The sequence below is a fragment of the Microtus ochrogaster genome, unplaced genomic scaffold, assembly GCF_000317375.1.
Source record: "Microtus ochrogaster isolate Prairie Vole_2 unplaced genomic scaffold, MicOch1.0 UNK80, whole genome shotgun sequence".
Classification (NCBI taxonomy): domain Eukaryota; kingdom Metazoa; phylum Chordata; class Mammalia; order Rodentia; family Cricetidae; genus Microtus; species Microtus ochrogaster.
In genome coordinates, this window is record NW_004949178.1 from 968,946 (window position 1) to 987,848 (window position 18,903).

At 51.5% G+C, this 18,903-nt stretch overlaps 1 protein-coding gene across 1 annotated transcript in view; it reads left to right on the top strand.

Moving 5' to 3' along the window:
• The first annotated feature begins 4,164 nt into the window (after positions 1-4,164).
• LOC106144425 (myosin-7) overlaps positions 4,165-18,903 on the top strand; it is a 22,669-nt gene continuing 7,930 nt past the window's right edge. Inside the window, exons 1-28 of the mRNA XM_026777656.1 lie at positions 4,165-4,199; positions 5,124-5,161; positions 5,412-5,467; positions 5,898-6,106; positions 6,392-6,535; positions 6,730-6,886; positions 6,971-6,998; positions 7,708-7,816; positions 7,901-7,993; positions 8,100-8,163; positions 8,509-8,607; positions 8,831-8,934; positions 9,539-9,677; positions 9,769-9,887; positions 10,008-10,157; positions 10,434-10,604; positions 11,214-11,523; positions 11,803-11,870; positions 12,200-12,287; positions 12,882-12,999; positions 13,147-13,270; positions 13,437-13,573; positions 13,833-14,088; positions 14,803-15,045; positions 15,184-15,360; positions 16,330-16,475; positions 17,688-17,778; positions 18,834-18,901. Of these exons, the coding sequence (XP_026633457.1) occupies positions 5,906-6,106; positions 6,392-6,535; positions 6,730-6,886; positions 6,971-6,998; positions 7,708-7,816; positions 7,901-7,993; positions 8,100-8,163; positions 8,509-8,607; positions 8,831-8,934; positions 9,539-9,677; positions 9,769-9,887; positions 10,008-10,157; positions 10,434-10,604; positions 11,214-11,523; positions 11,803-11,870; positions 12,200-12,287; positions 12,882-12,999; positions 13,147-13,270; positions 13,437-13,573; positions 13,833-14,088; positions 14,803-15,045; positions 15,184-15,360; positions 16,330-16,475; positions 17,688-17,778; positions 18,834-18,901 (3,404 nt within the window). The 5' untranslated portion in view covers positions 4,165-4,199; positions 5,124-5,161; positions 5,412-5,467; positions 5,898-5,905. The remainder of the gene's footprint in view (positions 4,200-5,123; positions 5,162-5,411; positions 5,468-5,897; positions 6,107-6,391; positions 6,536-6,729; positions 6,887-6,970; positions 6,999-7,707; positions 7,817-7,900; positions 7,994-8,099; positions 8,164-8,508; positions 8,608-8,830; positions 8,935-9,538; positions 9,678-9,768; positions 9,888-10,007; positions 10,158-10,433; positions 10,605-11,213; positions 11,524-11,802; positions 11,871-12,199; positions 12,288-12,881; positions 13,000-13,146; positions 13,271-13,436; positions 13,574-13,832; positions 14,089-14,802; positions 15,046-15,183; positions 15,361-16,329; positions 16,476-17,687; positions 17,779-18,833; positions 18,902-18,903) is intronic.

An 18,903-nucleotide genomic window follows, 5' to 3' on the forward strand; every position in this document is an offset into this window, starting at 1 on the left:
AAGAAGAAGAAGAAGAAGAAGAAGAAGAAGAAGAAGAAGAAGAAGAAGAAGAAGAAGAAGAAGAAGAAGAAGAAGAAGAAGAAGAAATCAGATTGAGCAAGCCAGCAAGCTGTTTTTTTTAGTTCCCACTCCAGGTTCCTGCCTTGGGTGCCTGCCCTGACTTCCCTCAGGCATGGGCCTGAGAGCTGTGAGCCAAAATAAACCCTTTCCTCCCCAAGCTGCTTTTGGTCATGGGTGTTTTATCACATCAGTAGAAACCCTAATTAAGGCAGTTAGTCATAGTCCCCCAGTGGCTGTCTCTCACTGGCCTGATATCTGGCCAGTCTATCACTGGGTCACGTGATATCTCCCTGACTGGCCTGGGAGTCTCTATATAGACCAGGCTAGCCTCAAGCTCACAGAGACCTGCCTGCCTCTGCTTCCCGAGTGCTGGGATTAAATACCTATCCCACCTTGCCAAGGCAAATTTGCCCGAATTTTCACATCACAGTACTCCAGTATTCTTCAGTGGTTTCTACACCCTTGGCTGACCCTAGCTCAAGAATATCTGAATGATTTCTGGGTGCACCCCCTCCTGAGGGCTACGGTTTAACCCACCTCCTTCCTATAGCCTGACTGTCCATCTCCACCAGCAGCTTCATTCGGGGTTCCTGAGATTTTCTGGCCAGGACACAAAAAGCATTCACCTAGGGCTTTGCCTCAGCTCCCTGACAACACGGCCATTTCGCTGGGCCAACTTCTGGTGGGCTGGGGGTACACACTAGTCATGAGAGAAACTCTGCCGACAGCAGCAGAACAATGGGAGCTTTTCTGGCTCAAGGCTAGCCTGTGAAAATGGGTTGGGTCTAGACATGGTGGGACTGAGGGAAATCTGGGGATGGGGAACTTACAGCTGATCACTAGCCCTGCTGTGTGCGTCTGGATTCCTGATGTCCCTGTTTCTTGGGATAAAAACTTCTCACTGTGAAGTCCCTTATGTGCTGGTGTGTGCTAAGCCCGTCATTTGCAACCATAAGCCCCGCGAATGAACACACTGATAATGAAACTGGCTCAGGGACACATGCCACTAAGCTAGACCATACAGCTCGGAAATGAGGAGCTGGGTCTCAAAGTGGATCTCTGCACCCCAGAAAGTCACCTCCTAAGTTCCCTCAGGCTCCTAGACTGGCTGCTCTACACAGTGTCACCTCCAAACACTCTTGCAGGAGAGATCCACCTGCCTGAAAATACTCCTACTGCAGCTGGGCTGCCTTGCCAGTTGGGCCTGTCCATTGGAAATCAGAGAATGGGAGATGGGAGTCTGGAGCATTGTGCGGGCTGGCATGCAGAGTACAAAAGATTTTGGAGCCAGCGGGAACACAAAAGGATGACCAGAAGTAGCAGTTGTTTGCAGAGGGAACCTGAGACTGTGCTAGCTTACTCCCTAATCCCCAGCCCCTGTGGAGCCAGGGACAGGTTCCCCCAAGGTCAGCTCCCCCTCTCCTGGTCACAAACAACTGAAGCCTCCTTCCTCCTCTTGGGCCAGGTGCCCTACCTTTTTTGTCTCCTTCTGTTCCTCTCCCTTTGGGTTTTGGGGTTCCTTTCAGATTTTTCCCCTTTCCCATTTGGGTCTCTTCTGGTTTAGCCTGTGTACCCCACCCCCATCCTCACCCTAATTCCTAGCAGTAATTTTAGCAAACTTTCCACTGGTCTCCCCTGGCATGTTCACAGCAAATGGCTCCTGTTTGGGCTTGACATTCGATCAATGTGGTGACAGAGCCCAGACAAAGCAGACACAATGCCTAATGGGGGGGGGGTGTGGGGAGGCAGATCACCTTCCTTCCACCCAGGCCTTATTTGGTCTACCTTAGTGAAGCGGCCCTCCCTCCTGGCCCTCTTTATTTATAGCCTTTGCTCTGTGTCCTTTGTCTTGTCGGCTGTCACTCTGTAGTGCACACCAGTCACCACCCACTCCTCACAGGAGCAGAGCCCCCACTCTCCCCACGAGGAATGTGCCTGCGTGCAGAGCACGGGCTGAGCCCTGAAGTCAGGGTCCACTGCTACAAGCAGTCGGATTGACGAGGCTGCCCAGGGCAGGCGTCTTTGCTTTGGTTCATTGTTCCCTATTTTCCATTGACTAGAACAGCGCCAACCTCATAGTAGACACTCAATAAATGCTTGCTTAGGAAAGGGTGGGCAAAGCCACCCAACCTTCCAACAGCAGCAGCAGCAAACAAAAGACTCAAAAGCGGGTGTCGGAGGGGCTGGAGACGGAGTGGGAATTTTGAAGGGCACCAGATCCTCGGGTCTGGGATATGAGACATGGAACTTAAAGTTAGGAAAGTGATTTATATTCTGCGTGGGGCATTGAGAGCAATACACCTAAACACCCATAGACCAGAACCCTCCAAACCTGATTAAGTTACTGATTGTAGAGACAGCTTCCTGGTCATCCCTCAGCCAATCCCCAGCCATGCAGGCTGGCCCTGCCTAAAGACATGCACTTTAAAATGGCTCACCTGTGTTCCAGGTATTCTTTATCATCTCAGTTGCATGCCCCTGTGCCTGAGTCCTGCCCCTGAGCTGGGCAGGATGCCATCTTCATACTTTGTGCTTAGAAAGCTAAAAGCGTATGAAAGAGATGCTGCCTTCCTCCAGTGCTAGAGGTCCCTCCTAGTGAGCCCCACTATTAATATCTGGCAGGGTCTGGAAGGGACCCCCAGAATTTGTTCTCTTGAGCATGTCAGCAGCAGAACCTGTACCTTAGCAACTGCAACTTCATGCTTGAGGACTGCAGAGCTGCGCTGCCGTGGGATGCAGCCCCTATCGTCTGCACTGTAAACAGGGCTGCTCTGTGTCCTTAGACTGTGCTTTGGTTACCAAGAAACCCCAGAGCAGCCCTTCCTGGAATTCCCCTTCCCTGCTGTGCCCATCCCACCTTCAAAATGTACCTGCTTTGCGCCCCATCCCCCAAGCCTGTCTCTCTCCTTCAAACACCGAATCAGCTGGATTAACTGCAGGCACTCAGAGCTGTGCTTGGGGGAAAAAAAGAGGGGGGGATTTCAAACCAAACCGTGAAGCGGTTGCCTAGACACGGAGCAGCGGAGCTTGCACAGGTCGTGCGGCAGAAACAAGGACTGACTGTGCGCTGTCCAGCGGCTGGGCGCCAGCGTTGCTCCCAGGCCCTGCAGGGAAAGGAAAGATTTTTTTTTTTTCCTGTCCTGTCTCTCTCTCCACTTGCAAGAACAAAGATTGATCCATGTCTGAACAGAGGTCGGGTGGGCCAGCAACAGTAGCTGTATTATCTACAGCCCTGGTAGGCTCACTCCTGTGCCCCTCTGCAGGGCAGAGAGAGGAACACGGTCAGGAAAGAGCTCGGAAGTAGGACCAATAGGTAACTGGTCCTCCGCGGAATCCCTAGTTCCCCGCCCCTGGCTAGGATCAACTTCCTATCTGCGGAGGCTCCCCACCTTGCTCTCCTGAAGCTGTGGGACCTTAGAGGAAGCACTCTCATCTCCATAAAGTGAAGCACTTAGATGGATCACACTAGGGACCTGCCTGGCTCAGTGATCTCTGCACATTGCCTGCCAGGCCCGTGAAAACCCGTGCCTCAGCCAGTCCCATTGTCTAAACTCTCTGGTCATTCTTTTTACCACTTAACCAGGAAGCTGCCTCCTGGCTGATCCAATCCAACTATCATACCAGGGCCGTGCCCTCAACTCTGCCCTGCCCCTTCCCACCTCAGTCAAATGAGGGACTCAGGCCAGGAGACTGGGGGGGTACTGGAAACAGGACCGGGCTAGTCCTGGGGGAAGGGCTCTGAGGGGCAGCAGTGCCAGGGCCCAGGCCAGGGCTCTGCCTGCCTGAGGTCATGGTGGTCGTTGTCAGCTCACTCTCCAGTGAGCTGTGGAATGTAAGAGATATTTTTGCTTCACTTTGAGCCACCCCACCCCCTGGAACTCAGACCCTGAACATGCCATGCCACAACAATGACGACCACTTCCAATTGTTTCCTGGCTGGGGGTAGGGAGGGCGAGCACTGTTTGGACAAGGAAGGGGGGGAGTTGGGGGGAATGCTTTTAGTGACAACAGCCCTTTCTAAATCTGGCTAGGGACTGGGTGCAGGTGGGGGTGGGGCACCCTGCTGCCCCCATATATACAGTCCCTGAGTCCAGGTCTGGCTCTGAGCAATCTCCTGTTTCCTTCCTTGCTGGCCTCAGGTAGGAGTGGGAACTGGAGGCCTTCCTCTGGGATAAGGGGCTCCAGGTTCCGGAAGAGATTTCTCTAGAATATCAGGCTTCTGAAACGACTTCACGTAGTACCTGATTATTATTGAGCCCTCCTGTGCAGATCTAAATATGCAGGCTTGTGCCATAGGAATGCAGGGCCCGTGTGTTCCCCAGGGGAAATATCTGTATCTGAACATGGCCCAGAATGCAATAGCGGGGGGGGGGGTGCACACACGCACACACATGTGCATTTGCGCACAAATGTGTGGGTGCACACTTGAATACAAGCACACATGTCTTAAATGTAGGTGTGAGTATACTTTTCACCACATAAGATTCAGTAGAAGACATGCTTGCCATCACTCCTGGGTACAGCGTTTTGGGGGAGGAGGGGCAGAATGCCGGAGAATAATTCTGAAGGAAACCAGTACTGTGAACAGTTGAGTCTCCATGTTTGTGGAAGCGCCTGACTGTCCATGGAGACTCTGTGTGTAGTCTCTGCAGCAGGACCTCACAGGCATGCAGGTGTCTGGGGGGTGGTGGTGTCAGGGTGTTCTCTGGTCTGGGGACTCTGAGGCAGCCACAGGAGTCAGCTTGTGTGCATGCTTGGCTGTTCTTGAGGTACACAAACACTGTGGGAGCGTGTGCACTGAGGATGGAAGCAGCCTATCTTTCTGAAAAGTGTGTATACACGCAGCAGGCATGCGTGCTCACTGGGGGACGTGGAGGATGCGCTGGGAGGGATGACCCATCTAACAGGATGCTGTTAGAGTCCTGACCCTTGAGCCTGAAGTCTTGACTCTTGTTTTGTGGCCTCGGTTTCCTCACATGTCCAAGGGGTGGCCATTGAGTGAAAGAATAAAAGTGCCTTGTCTGAAAAAATAGCAAACCAATATCACTATTATTGCTTTGTAGGTGGCTCAAAGAAAGGAAGTCTCGCCAGTCGGGTACAGGTAAGGGTTGAACAACCCCCTTGGGGTAGAAGATTGGGGCTCAAAGGCAACAGAAAGCTGTTTGAATTAGTTCTGGGGAGAAATGAAATAGCGTTTGGAAAGGAAGGAGGAGACTGACCGGAGAGACTGAGCAGCTTCTGGCCTCTCCTGGGGGTGGAGGAGCAGGAAGCTAAAGAGCACAGAGGACAGGATGGAGGTGGCAGTGGCCATGTTGGCCTACAGCCTGCCGCAGCCCCTTTCCTTTCTCCAGGGTTCCTCCAGGCCTGGGCCTACTTCCTCATCACTAGACACTTTTGAGAAACCAAGGTAAGAAGAGCTGACGTTCAAGTGTTGGGGAATCTGGGGAAGACTGAACATGGTAGCCCAAAGCCAAACTGGAGCTGTCTTTTCTTGCCCTGCTTGGAGACAATGACCTGGTTTCCAGGAGCTCCTTGCCTATGGCCAGTGAGGGACGGGGTCTGTTGACAGGGAGAAGTAGAGGCATACAGAATCCTGCACAGGAAGAAGGTTAGGGCACTCCCCCGAGTGCCCCAGCTTGAACAAGGTGAAGCTGTCCCTTTTGCCTGGCAGTTCTCAGGCTGATCTCTCATTTAGGAGTAAGCTTGCAGAGCAAGGGACTCGCAGGTGACTCCTCCTGAGTACCGAGCGAGCGTGGTACCAGATCTGGGAGCTGCCACCGAAGGGGACAGCCCAGGGAGGGAGAAGGCATGTAGATAACAGCCACTTCTCACCCCAGGCTCAGTCATGGCAGATGCCGAGATGGCCGCATTCGGGGCTGCAGCCCCCTTCCTGCGCAAATCTGAGAAGGAGCGGCTGGAGGCGCAGACCAGGCCTTTCGACCTCAAGAAAGATGTATTTGTGCCTGATGACAAGGAAGAGTTTGTCAAGGCCAAGATTGTGTCTCGAGAGGGTGGCAAAGTCACTGCTGAGACAGAGAATGGCAAGGTAGGTGTAGGTACCGGTGTGGGAAGCCACTTGAGAGAGCCCCACAACCGGGCTGCACAGAGAGGGTACGTGCATGCACACCTGAGGGCCACTGAGCCTCCTGTCCTCTAGGTAGGATGGAAGCCCAAACTCTCCCATGATCCTTCTGACTCCCAGCGTCCACCCTGCATTCAAGATCCCTCCTCAGCTAAATACCTTCTCACCCACCCGTACCTTCCCTACTCCCTGCATTGCTGCTAGAGCAGGGCAGACACAGGCTGACAGTGCCTGTGTGGGCTGTTACAGACAGTGACCGTGAAGGAAGACCAGGTGATGCAGCAGAACCCGCCCAAGTTCGACAAGATTGAGGACATGGCCATGCTGACCTTCCTGCATGAGCCGGCTGTGCTGTACAACCTCAAGGAGCGCTATGCCTCCTGGATGATCTACGTGAGTGTGGCACCAGTACCTAGAAACTAGAGCTTCCTGGGCAAGAGCAGCCTCCTGAAGCCAAGCTAGGACCATGGCACTCTACACAGGCTCCTGCTCCTTGTTATAACACTGAACACATTCTGAGCTTTCCCTTGGGGTCTTTCTCGAATTCTGAAAATCACCCTCACACGCTTCCTCTTCCTTACCCCCAGACCTACTCAGGCCTCTTCTGCGTCACTGTCAACCCCTATAAGTGGCTGCCAGTGTATAACGCTGAAGTCGTGGCTGCCTACCGGGGCAAGAAGAGGAGCGAGGCCCCACCCCACATCTTCTCTATCTCTGACAACGCCTATCAGTACATGCTGACAGGTGAGCCTGGTGTCCTGGCCTGTGTCCCCTCACCCCAGCCCCCACCTAGCCCCAACCCATGGTCTCTCCTCTTCTCTCTTCCAGATCGGGAGAACCAATCCATCCTTATCACGTGAGCACAGTTCCAGACTCCCTAATCCCAGCCCCCAGGGGGAACCCAGAATCCTTTGCACACACCTATGATTCTCTTTCTCTCCACCCCATGCTTTCTTCTATGATTTTTCCCCTGCTCCTTTCTTTGTGTCCCTCTTCCTTTCTGCTTTTTATATATACACATATATATATGGTTTATTTAACTTTATTTTATGTGCATTGGTGTAAATGTGTCAAATCCCCTGCAACTGGATCTTCAGACAGTTGTGAGCGGCCATGTGGGTGCTGGGAATTGAACCCGGGTCCTCTGGAAGAGCAGTCAGTGCTCTTAACCACTGAGCCATATCTCCAGCCCCTCCTTTCTGCTTTTCATCTCTCTCAGTTTTCTCGCTTGCTTCTTTCACCTGTTGCCTTCTAACTCTTCCTTCATCTCTAAGCCCATTCGATAAAGTCTGCACATCTTCACCGCTTCATCTTCCTTATCTTTCCTTTCCGAAACCTTTTCTTTCCTCCACCTACTCTTCCAAAACAGTCCTCCACTCTGATTGAGCCCATTCTCTTGTGACATCTTTCCTGCTTGCTCACTGGATCCTCGGTGCCATTCTCTACCAACTTCCCAATGAGACTGCCCCCTCTCTAGTAGGGATAGGTGTTCTCTCCTCACTTGAGGTTTGTTGACCGTAAGCAGCAGTATCTACTGCCTATTCAGCCTTTGCCTGTCACAACAGCGGAGAATCCGGAGCTGGTAAGACTGTCAACACCAAGAGGGTCATTCAATATTTTGCTGTTATTGCTGCCATTGGGGACCGCAGCAAGAAGGACCAGACCCCAGGCAAGGTAGGCTTGTTGTCACCTAAGGGTCTGCATTATGAGAAAGAGAGTGGGAAGTCTTCACCTCCCATCCTTCATGACCTCTTACAGGGTACCCTGGAAGACCAGATCATCCAAGCCAACCCCGCTCTGGAGGCCTTTGGCAATGCCAAGACAGTCCGGAACGATAATTCCTCTCGATTTGTGAGTGATATTCCACCTTGCTCTTGGGACTTGGGCTGGCTGAGGATTGGCCTCAATTACGAGCCTTTCCCAGGTTTACTCCACCCTCTTCTATCCATCTCTTCAGGGAAAATTCATTCGAATCCATTTTGGGGCAACTGGAAAGTTGGCCTCTGCGGACATAGAGACCTGTAAGTTCCGTGAAGCTACTGGGGCTATTTAGGCTGAGCCCACCCTGCCCCCACACTATCTGGTCTCAATACCTTTCCCCCATACCCCAGTTTTGCTTTCTTTTCCTGATTCTATGCTTGTCTTCCCTAGGCTTGCCCTCTGTCTCGGGTACCAGTGCATGTTCTATTGGGGTTTTTCTCTAAGATGCTCTTTCCTTCTGGGTCTCCGCCCAATCTTCATGCGTGATGTCTGCATCCATGCGTTGTCTCTTCCCAGCCCTTCATCGCCACGCTCCTCACCCCCTTTCCTTCATTTCTTTGCACCTGCATTCTGCCCTTTCATTCCTCCCCCCTCTCCATTCACAGACCTTCTGGAAAAATCCAGAGTTATTTTCCAGCTGAAAGCAGAAAGAGATTATCACATTTTCTACCAAATCCTGTCTAATAAAAAGCCTGAGCTTCTAGGTGAGTCAGACTGAGACCAACTATTTCCATGGCAACCCAGTCCCCTCTGCTAGCGCCTGGATTCTGTCGGTATGCCTCGGGTCTGATGACACTGCTAGATCCAGTTTTGTGGATCAAGTCAAACTCTGAGCCTTCGTGCCCTTAGCCCGTGTGCTATAGCCAGCAGCCACCCCGATAGCCAGGGGTTATGGCACCATCTGAATCCCGCTCCTCCCCCTCTTAGACATGCTGCTGATCACCAACAACCCCTACGACTACGCATTCATCTCCCAGGGAGAGACAACTGTGGCCTCAATCGATGACTCTGAAGAGCTCATGGCCACTGATGTAAGTATGTGAGGACACAGCTGGGGTGAACAGGAGGGAGTGGCCCATGGTGGCAGCTTAGGAGCAGAGCCACGGCACTGGCTATGATTTCTAAAGAAATACAACCCTCCTTGAGAGCTAGAATGTGCCTTGTGGACAGAGCCTGCTGAGATGCGTGCTAGGAAACGGGAGACTGGAGCACCAGAGTGCTGAGAACCATGGACAGAGAGGCCGGGAAGGCAAAGGACAAAGTGACATCACAGGAGAAGTGGGAAGGAGAACCATAGATCCCGTGGGGCTGAAAGGAGCTATGGGTAGAGGAAGGCATACAGGTGTGAAAGCCCAGGCAGGGGAGTGAGGGAAGGGCTGGGACCACAGGTGGGTAACCCATAGTGGCCGGCGGCAGAGGACAGGTGTGACTGTTGACAGCAGGCAGTGACAAGGCAGGGCCCTGAGCCTCTGCTGTCTCTCTTGGTTTTGGAGTCGAGTCCCTCTCTGGGTATGGAAACCATACTTGACAGGGACTAGGAAGACACACTCAAGACCTCTCTCCAGCCTTCGAGGGATCTCATTAACCAGCCATACTTCCTTTTCTGGGATTCACCGATACGGGACCCGCTTACAGAGTGCCTTTGATGTGCTGGGCTTCACTCCAGAAGAGAAGAACTCCATTTACAAGCTGACAGGCGCCATCATGCACTTTGGAAACATGAAGTTCAAGCAGAAGCAGCGGGAGGAGCAGGCAGAGCCGGACGGCACAGAGGGTGAGAAACAGGAAAGCTGCAGAGCAGCTGTGGGTCATGTCTGCAGCACGTGTGTCCTGTACTAACTCTGCCTCCTGCCCTGTCCTTCCAGAGGCTGATAAATCTGCCTACCTCATGGGGCTGAACTCAGCCGACCTGCTCAAGGGGCTGTGCCACCCTCGGGTCAAAGTGGGCAACGAGTATGTCACCAAGGGGCAGAATGTCCAGCAGGTGGGTTTTCTTCGAAAGAGAAACAAATGGAGGAGGAGATCATGGCGTGCTGGGGTATGAGCTTTCCAATTCATGCTTCCCATTAGCACAACTCGTCTGGATCTTTTCCTTACCCTGCAGGTGTCATATGCCATCGGGGCGCTGGCCAAGTCAGTGTACGAGAAGATGTTCAACTGGATGGTGACTCGCATTAACGCAACCCTGGAGACCAAACAGCCACGCCAGTACTTCATAGGTGTCCTGGACATCGCCGGCTTTGAGATCTTCGATGTGAGTCCGGGAACCCTGGCCTGCCTGGGACACCACTTGTCCCTCACCCACTCACTCACACCTCTGGTCACGTGTGGAGGGCTAGCCATGGGCCAGGCCCAGGATGGCAGTGGGGATCATATAGTGACAGAGCCAGTCCCTGTCCCTTCCCCGTCATGACCTGGGAGGGGACCAGCTATGCCTGTGCTGGGCTCCGTGTGTGGCACAGCCCTAGGCTGGCCCCATGGCCCCTCAGACCCTCAGTCAGCCTGCCTGACTGGCTGTCACACCCTCCAGTTCAACAGCTTCGAGCAGCTGTGCATCAACTTCACCAACGAGAAGCTGCAGCAGTTCTTCAACCACCACATGTTCGTGCTGGAGCAGGAGGAGTACAAGAAGGAAGGCATTGAGTGGACGTTCATCGACTTCGGCATGGACCTGCAGGCCTGCATCGACCTCATCGAGAAGGTGTGCCGGGCTCCACTACCTGAGCCTTCCACCCACACTCCACACGAACACTTCAGAACTCCAGATAAGGGGTGGCTCTTCTCCCTTCTGATGAGTTCAGTCTGAGTATCAGAAGTGGGACTCTATTTTCCAGAATCCTGCGTCGTCCAGAATGTCCATGACAGAGTACCCACAGCTGCGTTCCCACGAATAGCTGTGTTCCCAGGGGCTGCAGATTGACACATAAAAGACAGGCAGCTAGAGGTTGGCTGTCCCCACCAGCCTGTTTGCTGACCCTGGCTTACACACATCTAAGGTTCAGGGAACGTGAAGGTGGTACGGGAGTCAGAAGAGGGCACTGTTTTTAACCTCAGCATTGCAGGGATCCAGGAGATGGACGTATGTTAAAGGTACTAGTAACAGCCACAGATTGAGACTTGCAAAAAAGACCCAAAAACAATAAAACAACTCCCACCTGTGAAGGCTTGACAGGTGTCAAACAGTAGACAGCTGCTGTTATTGAGCAGAGCTTAGTTTCCTACCCTCCCCCCTTGTGAGAAAACGCTTACATGAAGAATATATGTCTACCTGAGTGAAGTTTACACAATGATTCTCTCCCTCCACTCTCAGCCCATGGGCATCATGTCCATCCTGGAGGAGGAGTGCATGTTCCCCAAGGCCACAGACATGACCTTCAAGGCCAAGCTGTACGACAACCACCTGGGCAAGTCCAACAACTTCCAGAAGCCTCGCAATGTCAAGGGGAAGCAGGAAGCCCACTTCTCTTTGGTGCACTATGCTGGTACCGTGGACTACAACATCCTAGGCTGGCTACAGAAGAACAAGGACCCCCTCAATGAGACAGTGGTGGGTTTGTACCAGAAGTCCTCCCTCAAGCTGCTCAGCAATCTCTTCGCCAACTATGCCGGAGCTGATGCACGTGAGTGTCCCGGGCATTAGCATTCTGAGCTTTATGCCTAGTTCTGAGCCACATCAAATTGCAAAACTCCACCCCTTCCTTGTCACGGAATGCCCGGAGGTGAATGGCATAGACTCAGTGAGAGAGAACTGGCTGGAGACACTGACACAGCCACTTGGAAAACTTTGTCTGACAGCCAAAGAGGACAAACTGTGAGGAGAGGCTGTTGGGCTCCATGCCCCGTTCCTGGCCTCCCTACATGCCCCCTAATGCCCCCTTTCTTGGCTTCTTCTCCCACAGCTGTAGACAAGGGCAAAGGCAAGGCAAAGAAAGGCTCATCCTTTCAGACTGTGTCCGCTCTGCACAGGGTGAGTGTGTGTAGAGCCACACCTAGCAGGGTCCCCATCCATTCACTCCCTCAGCCCCAGCGCCTGCCAACACCAGCTCTCCTCAGGCCTTCCTGACCCTCTTCATGGCTGTGCCTTTGGTCGTCTCCTAGCCTCCGTCTCAGCTCTTCCATTTCTCACCTGCCATCAGCCTCTCCCTTGCCTGTGCTCTCCCTGGGAACCCGAAAGCCTCCTCCTGTCTCATTGAGGGGGTCCTTGTTCTTCTGTATTTTCTCCATTCCTTCCTCTCCTCTCTATTTGCTACTGCTTCTTCTTGCTTGCTTTTATTTCTCCCTCTTTTTCTGACACAGGAAAACCTGAACAAACTCATGACAAACTTGCGCTCCACCCATCCGCACTTTGTACGCTGCATCATCCCCAACGAGACAAAGTCTCCAGGTGAGTCCATGAACTTGAGCGAGCCCACACTGGGCACGCACTGTCTCAGAGACAGGACCAAGTACTCTCCAAGCCTTGGTTTCCAAATCATTTTCTTCTCCCAGACTACCCCTCCAGTGTTCCCTTATGCTGGGAATGTATACCTCAGAGTGATGTGTAAGGCATTTTTATAGCTATCAGCTCATGAGTGACTGAAAGCCCTTAAAGAGGCATATAAGGGATGTCTATCTGTTTTTAAACTGTAGAAAACAAAATATCAGGAAACTTGGGTTCAAATCTGGCTCCGATTTCAATTAGCTCACTGACTTTCTACAAGTCACTTAATCCCTTAGCTCACTCACCTGGAAGATGAGATGCATCTGTCCTGGAACCAACCATGAAAATCAGTGTAAATTATATGAAGTGAAAGACACGAAATCTTTTGGTTACTGTTAAAAGCATGGGGGGGGGATGAAACAAATAAAGAATTCTTACTGACGGATTGGCTTGCTAAAGTAACTAACTACTGTGTGCCCGAGCCAGGTCGGGAACCCAGGGGACTTGGTGTTTGTCAAGCTCTCTCTCCAATCATTTTTCTCCTCCCTGCTGCCCCAGGGGTGATGGACAACCCTCTGGTCATGCACCAGCTGCGATGCAATGGCGTGCTGGAGGGCATCCGCATCTGCAGGAAGGGCTTCCCCAACAGAATTCTTTATGGGGACTTCAGGCAGAGGTGGGTAAGGGGTGCCCCAGGGCTCAGGGAGCCAGGAGTGGGCTGCTTTGCTGGGAGTGGGGGCCTATGGTGGCCCTGGAATTCTGCAGGCAGAGCAGACCCACACCTGCCCAGAACGCAAATAACTCTGAGAACTTCCCTCCCAAGGTACCGCATCCTGAACCCAGCAGCCATCCCTGAGGGCCAATTCATTGATAGCAGGAAAGGGGCTGAGAAGCTGCTGGGCTCCCTGGACATTGACCACAACCAGTACAAGTTTGGTCACACCAAGGTGAGTCTAGAGCTGCACGGAATGCGTGCAGAGCAGGTAGCCGTACTGAGTGCCGCAGCTGAGACAGTTGCATTCCCCACAGTCAGACCTAGAATGCGCAGGTGGTGGGTACCTGCAAGCTCACTGAACAATGTGCCCCACGCTGGTTCTACCCACTTGCCCACAGGTGTTCTTCAAGGCGGGGCTGCTGGGGCTGCTGGAGGAGATGCGTGATGAGAGGCTGAGCCGCATCATCACCAGAATCCAGGCCCAGTCCCGAGGTGTGCTTTCCAGAATGGAGTTCAAGAAGCTTCTGGAACGCAGGTGAGAGGACTTTAAAGGAGGTCCCCAGACCTCCTGAGATCCAGGCTAGTTCAGTGACAGTGTCAAGAGAAAGGCAACAGCGGGCCCATCAGGAGGAATCTGTTAGGAAAGGACCTTATAAACACAAGATGGTCCTTAGCATCCGAAGGCCTCGGGGAGGGTGAGATAGATAAGGAAAAGGGGTTTATCTAGGAATAAGGGTCTTAGATGGGAAGGAACAGGAATGGTTCTCATGCTGTTCCTCTCACTGTGCCCACAGAGACTCCCTGCTGATTATCCAGTGGAACATCCGGGCCTTCATGGGGGTCAAGAACTGGCCATGGATGAAGCTCTACTTCAAGATCAAGCCTCTGCTGAAGAGCGCAGAGACGGAGAAGGAGATGGCCAACATGAAGGAGGAGTTTGCACGAGTCAAAGATGCACTAGAGAAGTCTGAGGCTCGCCGCAAGGAGCTGGAGGAGAAGATGGTGTCCCTGCTGCAGGAGAAGAACAACCTGCAGCTCCAAGTGCAGGCGGTGAGGCCCCGTAGCCATTATCAGCTTCCCTGCTGCCCCCTCTGTACTGAGGAGTACACCATCTTGTCCCTCACAGGCTGAGGATTCTGGGAGCACATTTTCAAAAGCCTCCAAACTGATCCCTCAGGAGGAGAAAAGGCAAAAAAGAACCCCCTTTTAAATATACAGGCTTAGTCATGTAAGGTGGCGCACACCTGTTATCCCAGTACTTGGGAGGTGGAGACCAGAGAAGCAGAAGTTCCAGGGTGGCTTTTGTTATAGCGTGAGCTCAAGGTCAGCCTGGTCCATAAGAGATCCTGTCTTAAAAATATGTATTCATTTGTACACAAACACACACACACACACACACAGCGGGGTTCCTAGTGGAAACTGTAAGCCATCTTCGAGCCTAAATTTCTTCATGCTTACACAGAAATTAAGCTACAGGTTCTAGAGGTTAAATTCACAGTGTTTGACGTCAGCAAATGCAATTTCTTCAAGCAAGGAAACTAGAGGAAAAGGCCATGTGAAGACTTTCGATTTCCTCCTCTGCTCTTCCCCCAGTGCTCCCACGCCATACCATCCTAAAAGCCCTCACTGTCCTCCTGAGGCTCTTTTCAGCCAAGAATAAGCTGGGTCCCTCTCCTATCTGGGTGATGCACCTCTCCCTTCTGCCACCTGTGAGGACAGGAACCCACCCTCAGCCCAGCCTTCCTTTTTGTACCTTGACCCCAGGAACAAGACAACCTGGCTGATGCAGAGGAACGCTGCGACCAGCTGATCAAGAACAAGATCCAGCTGGAGGCCAAGGTGAAGGAGATGACCGAGAGGCTGGAGGACGAGGAGGAGATGAATGCTGAGCTCACGGCCAAGAAACGCAAGCTGGAAGATGAGTGCTCGGAGCTCAAAAGGGACATTGATGACCTGGAGCTAACATTGGCCAAGGTGGAGAAGGAGAAGCACGCCACAGAGAACAAGGTGAGGCCAGCTTCCTCTGGTTCCAAACCACCACAGTCATTCCAAACCACGTTGCTGTAGCCTGGAGGTTCTTCTAGGTGTCCCCAGGTGGTGTCCTTTGACTTAAGGGGAATGTGGGATTTTTTGTTTGTTTGGCAGGTGAAAAACCTGACAGAGGAGATGGCTGGACTGGACGAGATCATTGTCAAGCTGACCAAGGAGAAGAAAGCTCTGCAAGAGGCCCACCAGCAGGCCCTGGATGACCTGCAGGCTGAGGAAGACAAGGTCAACACTCTGACCAAGGCCAAGGTCAAGCTGGAGCAGCAGGTGGATGACGTAAGTAGACGGGGTGTAATGGGCTTTGATACATCAAAGCATGTCCATCTGCGTTGAGAGGTATGCGTGAGTGTGTGTTTGGGTAAAGGTATTGGAAAGTGTTTATTCTCCTGATATCTTCCCAGAATAAAACTGGGGTATAGGAAGCATGAGGGTTATCAATTTTAAATAATGTATCTAATCTCACTGTTATTTATGATCAATCACAAAGCTAGGCTGTTGGGTTTTTTTGTTTGTTTGTTTGTTTGTTTTTGTTTTTGTTTTGGTTTTTTGGTTTTTCGAGACAGGGTTTTTCTGTGGTTTTGGAGCCTGTCCTGGAACTAGCTCTTGTAGACCAGGCTGGTCTCGAACTAACAGAGATCCGGCTGCCTCTGCCTCCTGAGTGCTGGGATTAAAGGCGTGCGCCACCACCGCCCGGCCAGGTTTTTTTTTTAAAACATAATTAAACTTTAAAGTTTAAAAATTAAACTCACCTAACTCTATCTTTGACCATAGGGTTTAAAGAATTATCTCATAAGAACATTATATATCTCTTTGGTAAATTGTGAGACTCTGAAGAGGATCTTGGCAGAGTCTGATCCTGACGACCATTGGTCCCTCAGATGTGTATATATGTCCATCAATCCCCTTGTCATTCTGCTCTAATAACTTAAGTCTTTGTCTCAGCCGTAGGACTAAGAGCTCCCCTCAGATGGGAACTTGAGTTTGCTCAGTTTTGTGTCTTCAGTACCCCGCCCAGAGCCTGGAACCAGTAGGTACTTACAGGGTGCTGAATGAATGATTAGAGTTCTGGAATCTTATCCCAATTTCATTCATTCAGAAAATATCTATTGAGCAAACCCTCCGTTCTCAACATTCCCATGGATACCTGGAAACATTGGTTCTTTCTAGGGGAGTTTCCAGAGTCCTGGATTTCCCAAGGATTTTCAAAACGTAGAGTAACAAAACCAAGACCCTTCTCTCCGCCAGCTGGAGGGATCCCTGGAGCAGGAGAAGAAGGTGCGCATGGACCTGGAGCGAGCCAAGCGGAAGCTGGAGGGTGACCTGAAGCTGACCCAGGAGAGCATCATGGACCTGGAGAATGACAAACAGCAGCTGGATGAGCGACTTAAAAAGTACCGCATTCCCTCACTGCCATGGTTTTTTCTTTTCAGCCTGGTTTAGCTCACAACTGTGTGAGCTCAACCAGGAACCATGCTAAGAGGCAATGGATGCTCAAACTGAGGGCAAAGACCTATAGGAAGAGTACTTTCCTCTCTAACACGCACGTTATGGTCCTGTGGTTCTCCCTGGCAAGGAGCCTTGCTTGGACCCCTCAAGCCCCTTGTTCATGCTAGGCCCTTGGGAGAGATGAAAATAAAAACATATATTCTTTGTGAGCAATCAGACAGGGAGGAAGGCTGCACACAAAAGCCTCCCAGGAAAGCCTCCTTTGGGTTTTTCCACAGAAAGGAAATTGAATCACAAAGAAATGGCTCTGCTGTTCAAAAAGAAAGAAAGGGTTGGGCCATTTCTTTTTTCTAGGTAACTTCTAGTCCCAGTCTTTATTGCAAGACCTCCCAAAAGGTGCACACACAGACTTGTTAATAGTGAGTTGGAAAAACATATTTTGATATTTGAGGATCTTATCATACTTCAGCTTGGTTTTGCATAGGAATCTTCACACTTGCCTAGATGCAGTTTTAAATTATATGTAAATGTGTGTCTGTGAGTGTAGTGTCCTCAGATGCCAGAAGAGGGCATCAGATCCCTGGGGGCAGCATGAGGTCAGTGCTTCCTCTGGAAGAGCAGCACTCTCTAGCCCCAGCTCTGTCTCCTTATAAAGATGACATAGAGGTGGCTAAGGCTCAGGAAGGTCAGTGAGTTGAGAGGAAAATGAGTATGATCAAAATGCATGATGTAGGGATATGAATCTGGAGATAGGTACAATGTTTATTCCCAATTTTAAAAGAAGAGGCTAGAGTTGCCTAAACTAACTGTGAGAAGTTAAAGACCATACCCCACTCAGAGAGAGAGAGAGAGAGAGAGAGAGAGAGAGAGAGAGAGAGAGAGAGAGAGAGAGAGATTGTAAATAGTCTCTCCCTTTCACTGAGGGAAAACATAGCCTGAGGGGACAGTCCCATAGAGGCCAGCCCTGCCGCTCTCCAGGGCTTTCCCACTACATTCTTACTGGACTCGAATACCCCAGCAGGAGGTACTCTTTGGGTAACCTAAATCACTCCTGGAAGGTTCCCCCCCCCCTTAGTTTTATGGCCTCTGATCTCTGGTGGATACTCCAGGTGCCTACCTGGCCTCCTACCCCACCCCACCACCTTTCTTCCCTGCAGGAAGGACTTTGAGTTAAATGCACTCAATGCCAGAATTGAGGATGAGCAGGCCTTGGGCAGCCAGCTGCAGAAGAAGCTCAAAGAGCTTCAGGTAAGGCGGGGGACTCCAGCTGTGTGGTCAGTGCCTGGCAGTTCTCAGCTTCCCTGGATCTCCTCCAGCCTATGCTATTCCTGAATCACAGGAGCTGTGTGTCCATGAAAGGGGACAAAATGCATAAGTCTCCCCATGGGATTCCCGTAGGAGGGGCTTACAGATCTGAAGAAGAGAGCCTGGGGAGAAACAGCTATGAGGGCAGCCCTCCTGACTTTCTGTCTCAGCTCTGGCTAGTCACGCGATCATAGAATTCTACTGCAGACCTCTAGGTCTCGAGGCCCACCCTGTCACCTGGTGACTTTTAAGATCCCTGCATCCTTTTTTTTTTTTTTTTTGAGACAGGGTTTCTCTGTAGCTTTTGGTTCCTGTCCTGGAACTTGCTCTTTTAGACCAGGCTGGCCTCGAACTCACAGAGATCCGTCTTCCTCTGCCTCCCAAGTGCTGGGATTAAAGGCGTGCGCCACCACGGCCCGGCCCCTGCATCCTTTATGGTTCTTTCCTCTATAGCAGGCATTGAGTTAGACAGTCAGTATTTTATCAAGCAGGTATGATTTTCTCAGCTAGACTTTTGCTATTTTCTTGCCACTAAACTGCTTGGAAAAACCCATGAAACACAAATTTCTTTGTCCTTCTCCAAGAGATGTTTTCTTCTAATAAAGATAATATGCAACTCTAAAGCATAAAGGAAAGCTGACTGGGCTGTGCAAGACACCTTCCTCCCGGGGCTGGAGAGATGGCTCAGTGGTTAAGAGCACTGACTGCTCTTCCAGAGGACCGGGGTTCAATTCCCAGCACCCACATGGCAGCTCACAACTGTCTAAAGGTCCAGTTGCAGGGGATCTGCACACCAATGCACATAAAATAAAGTTAAATAAACCATTAAAAAAAAAGACAACTTCCTCCCAATCCTTCTCAGTCTACCTCTCCAGTAATATAGCAAACTCACTTGGTGTTCTACATGGGATCCTTTAGAACCCTGGGGTGGGGGACATCAGGAGGCCCTCAGTGGAGGGGTACAGGAAGCCTGTCTGAACCTCTGTGTCCCTGACTAGGCACGCATCGAAGAGCTGGAGGAGGAACTGGAGGCAGAGCGCACAGCCAGGGCCAAGGTGGAGAAGCTGC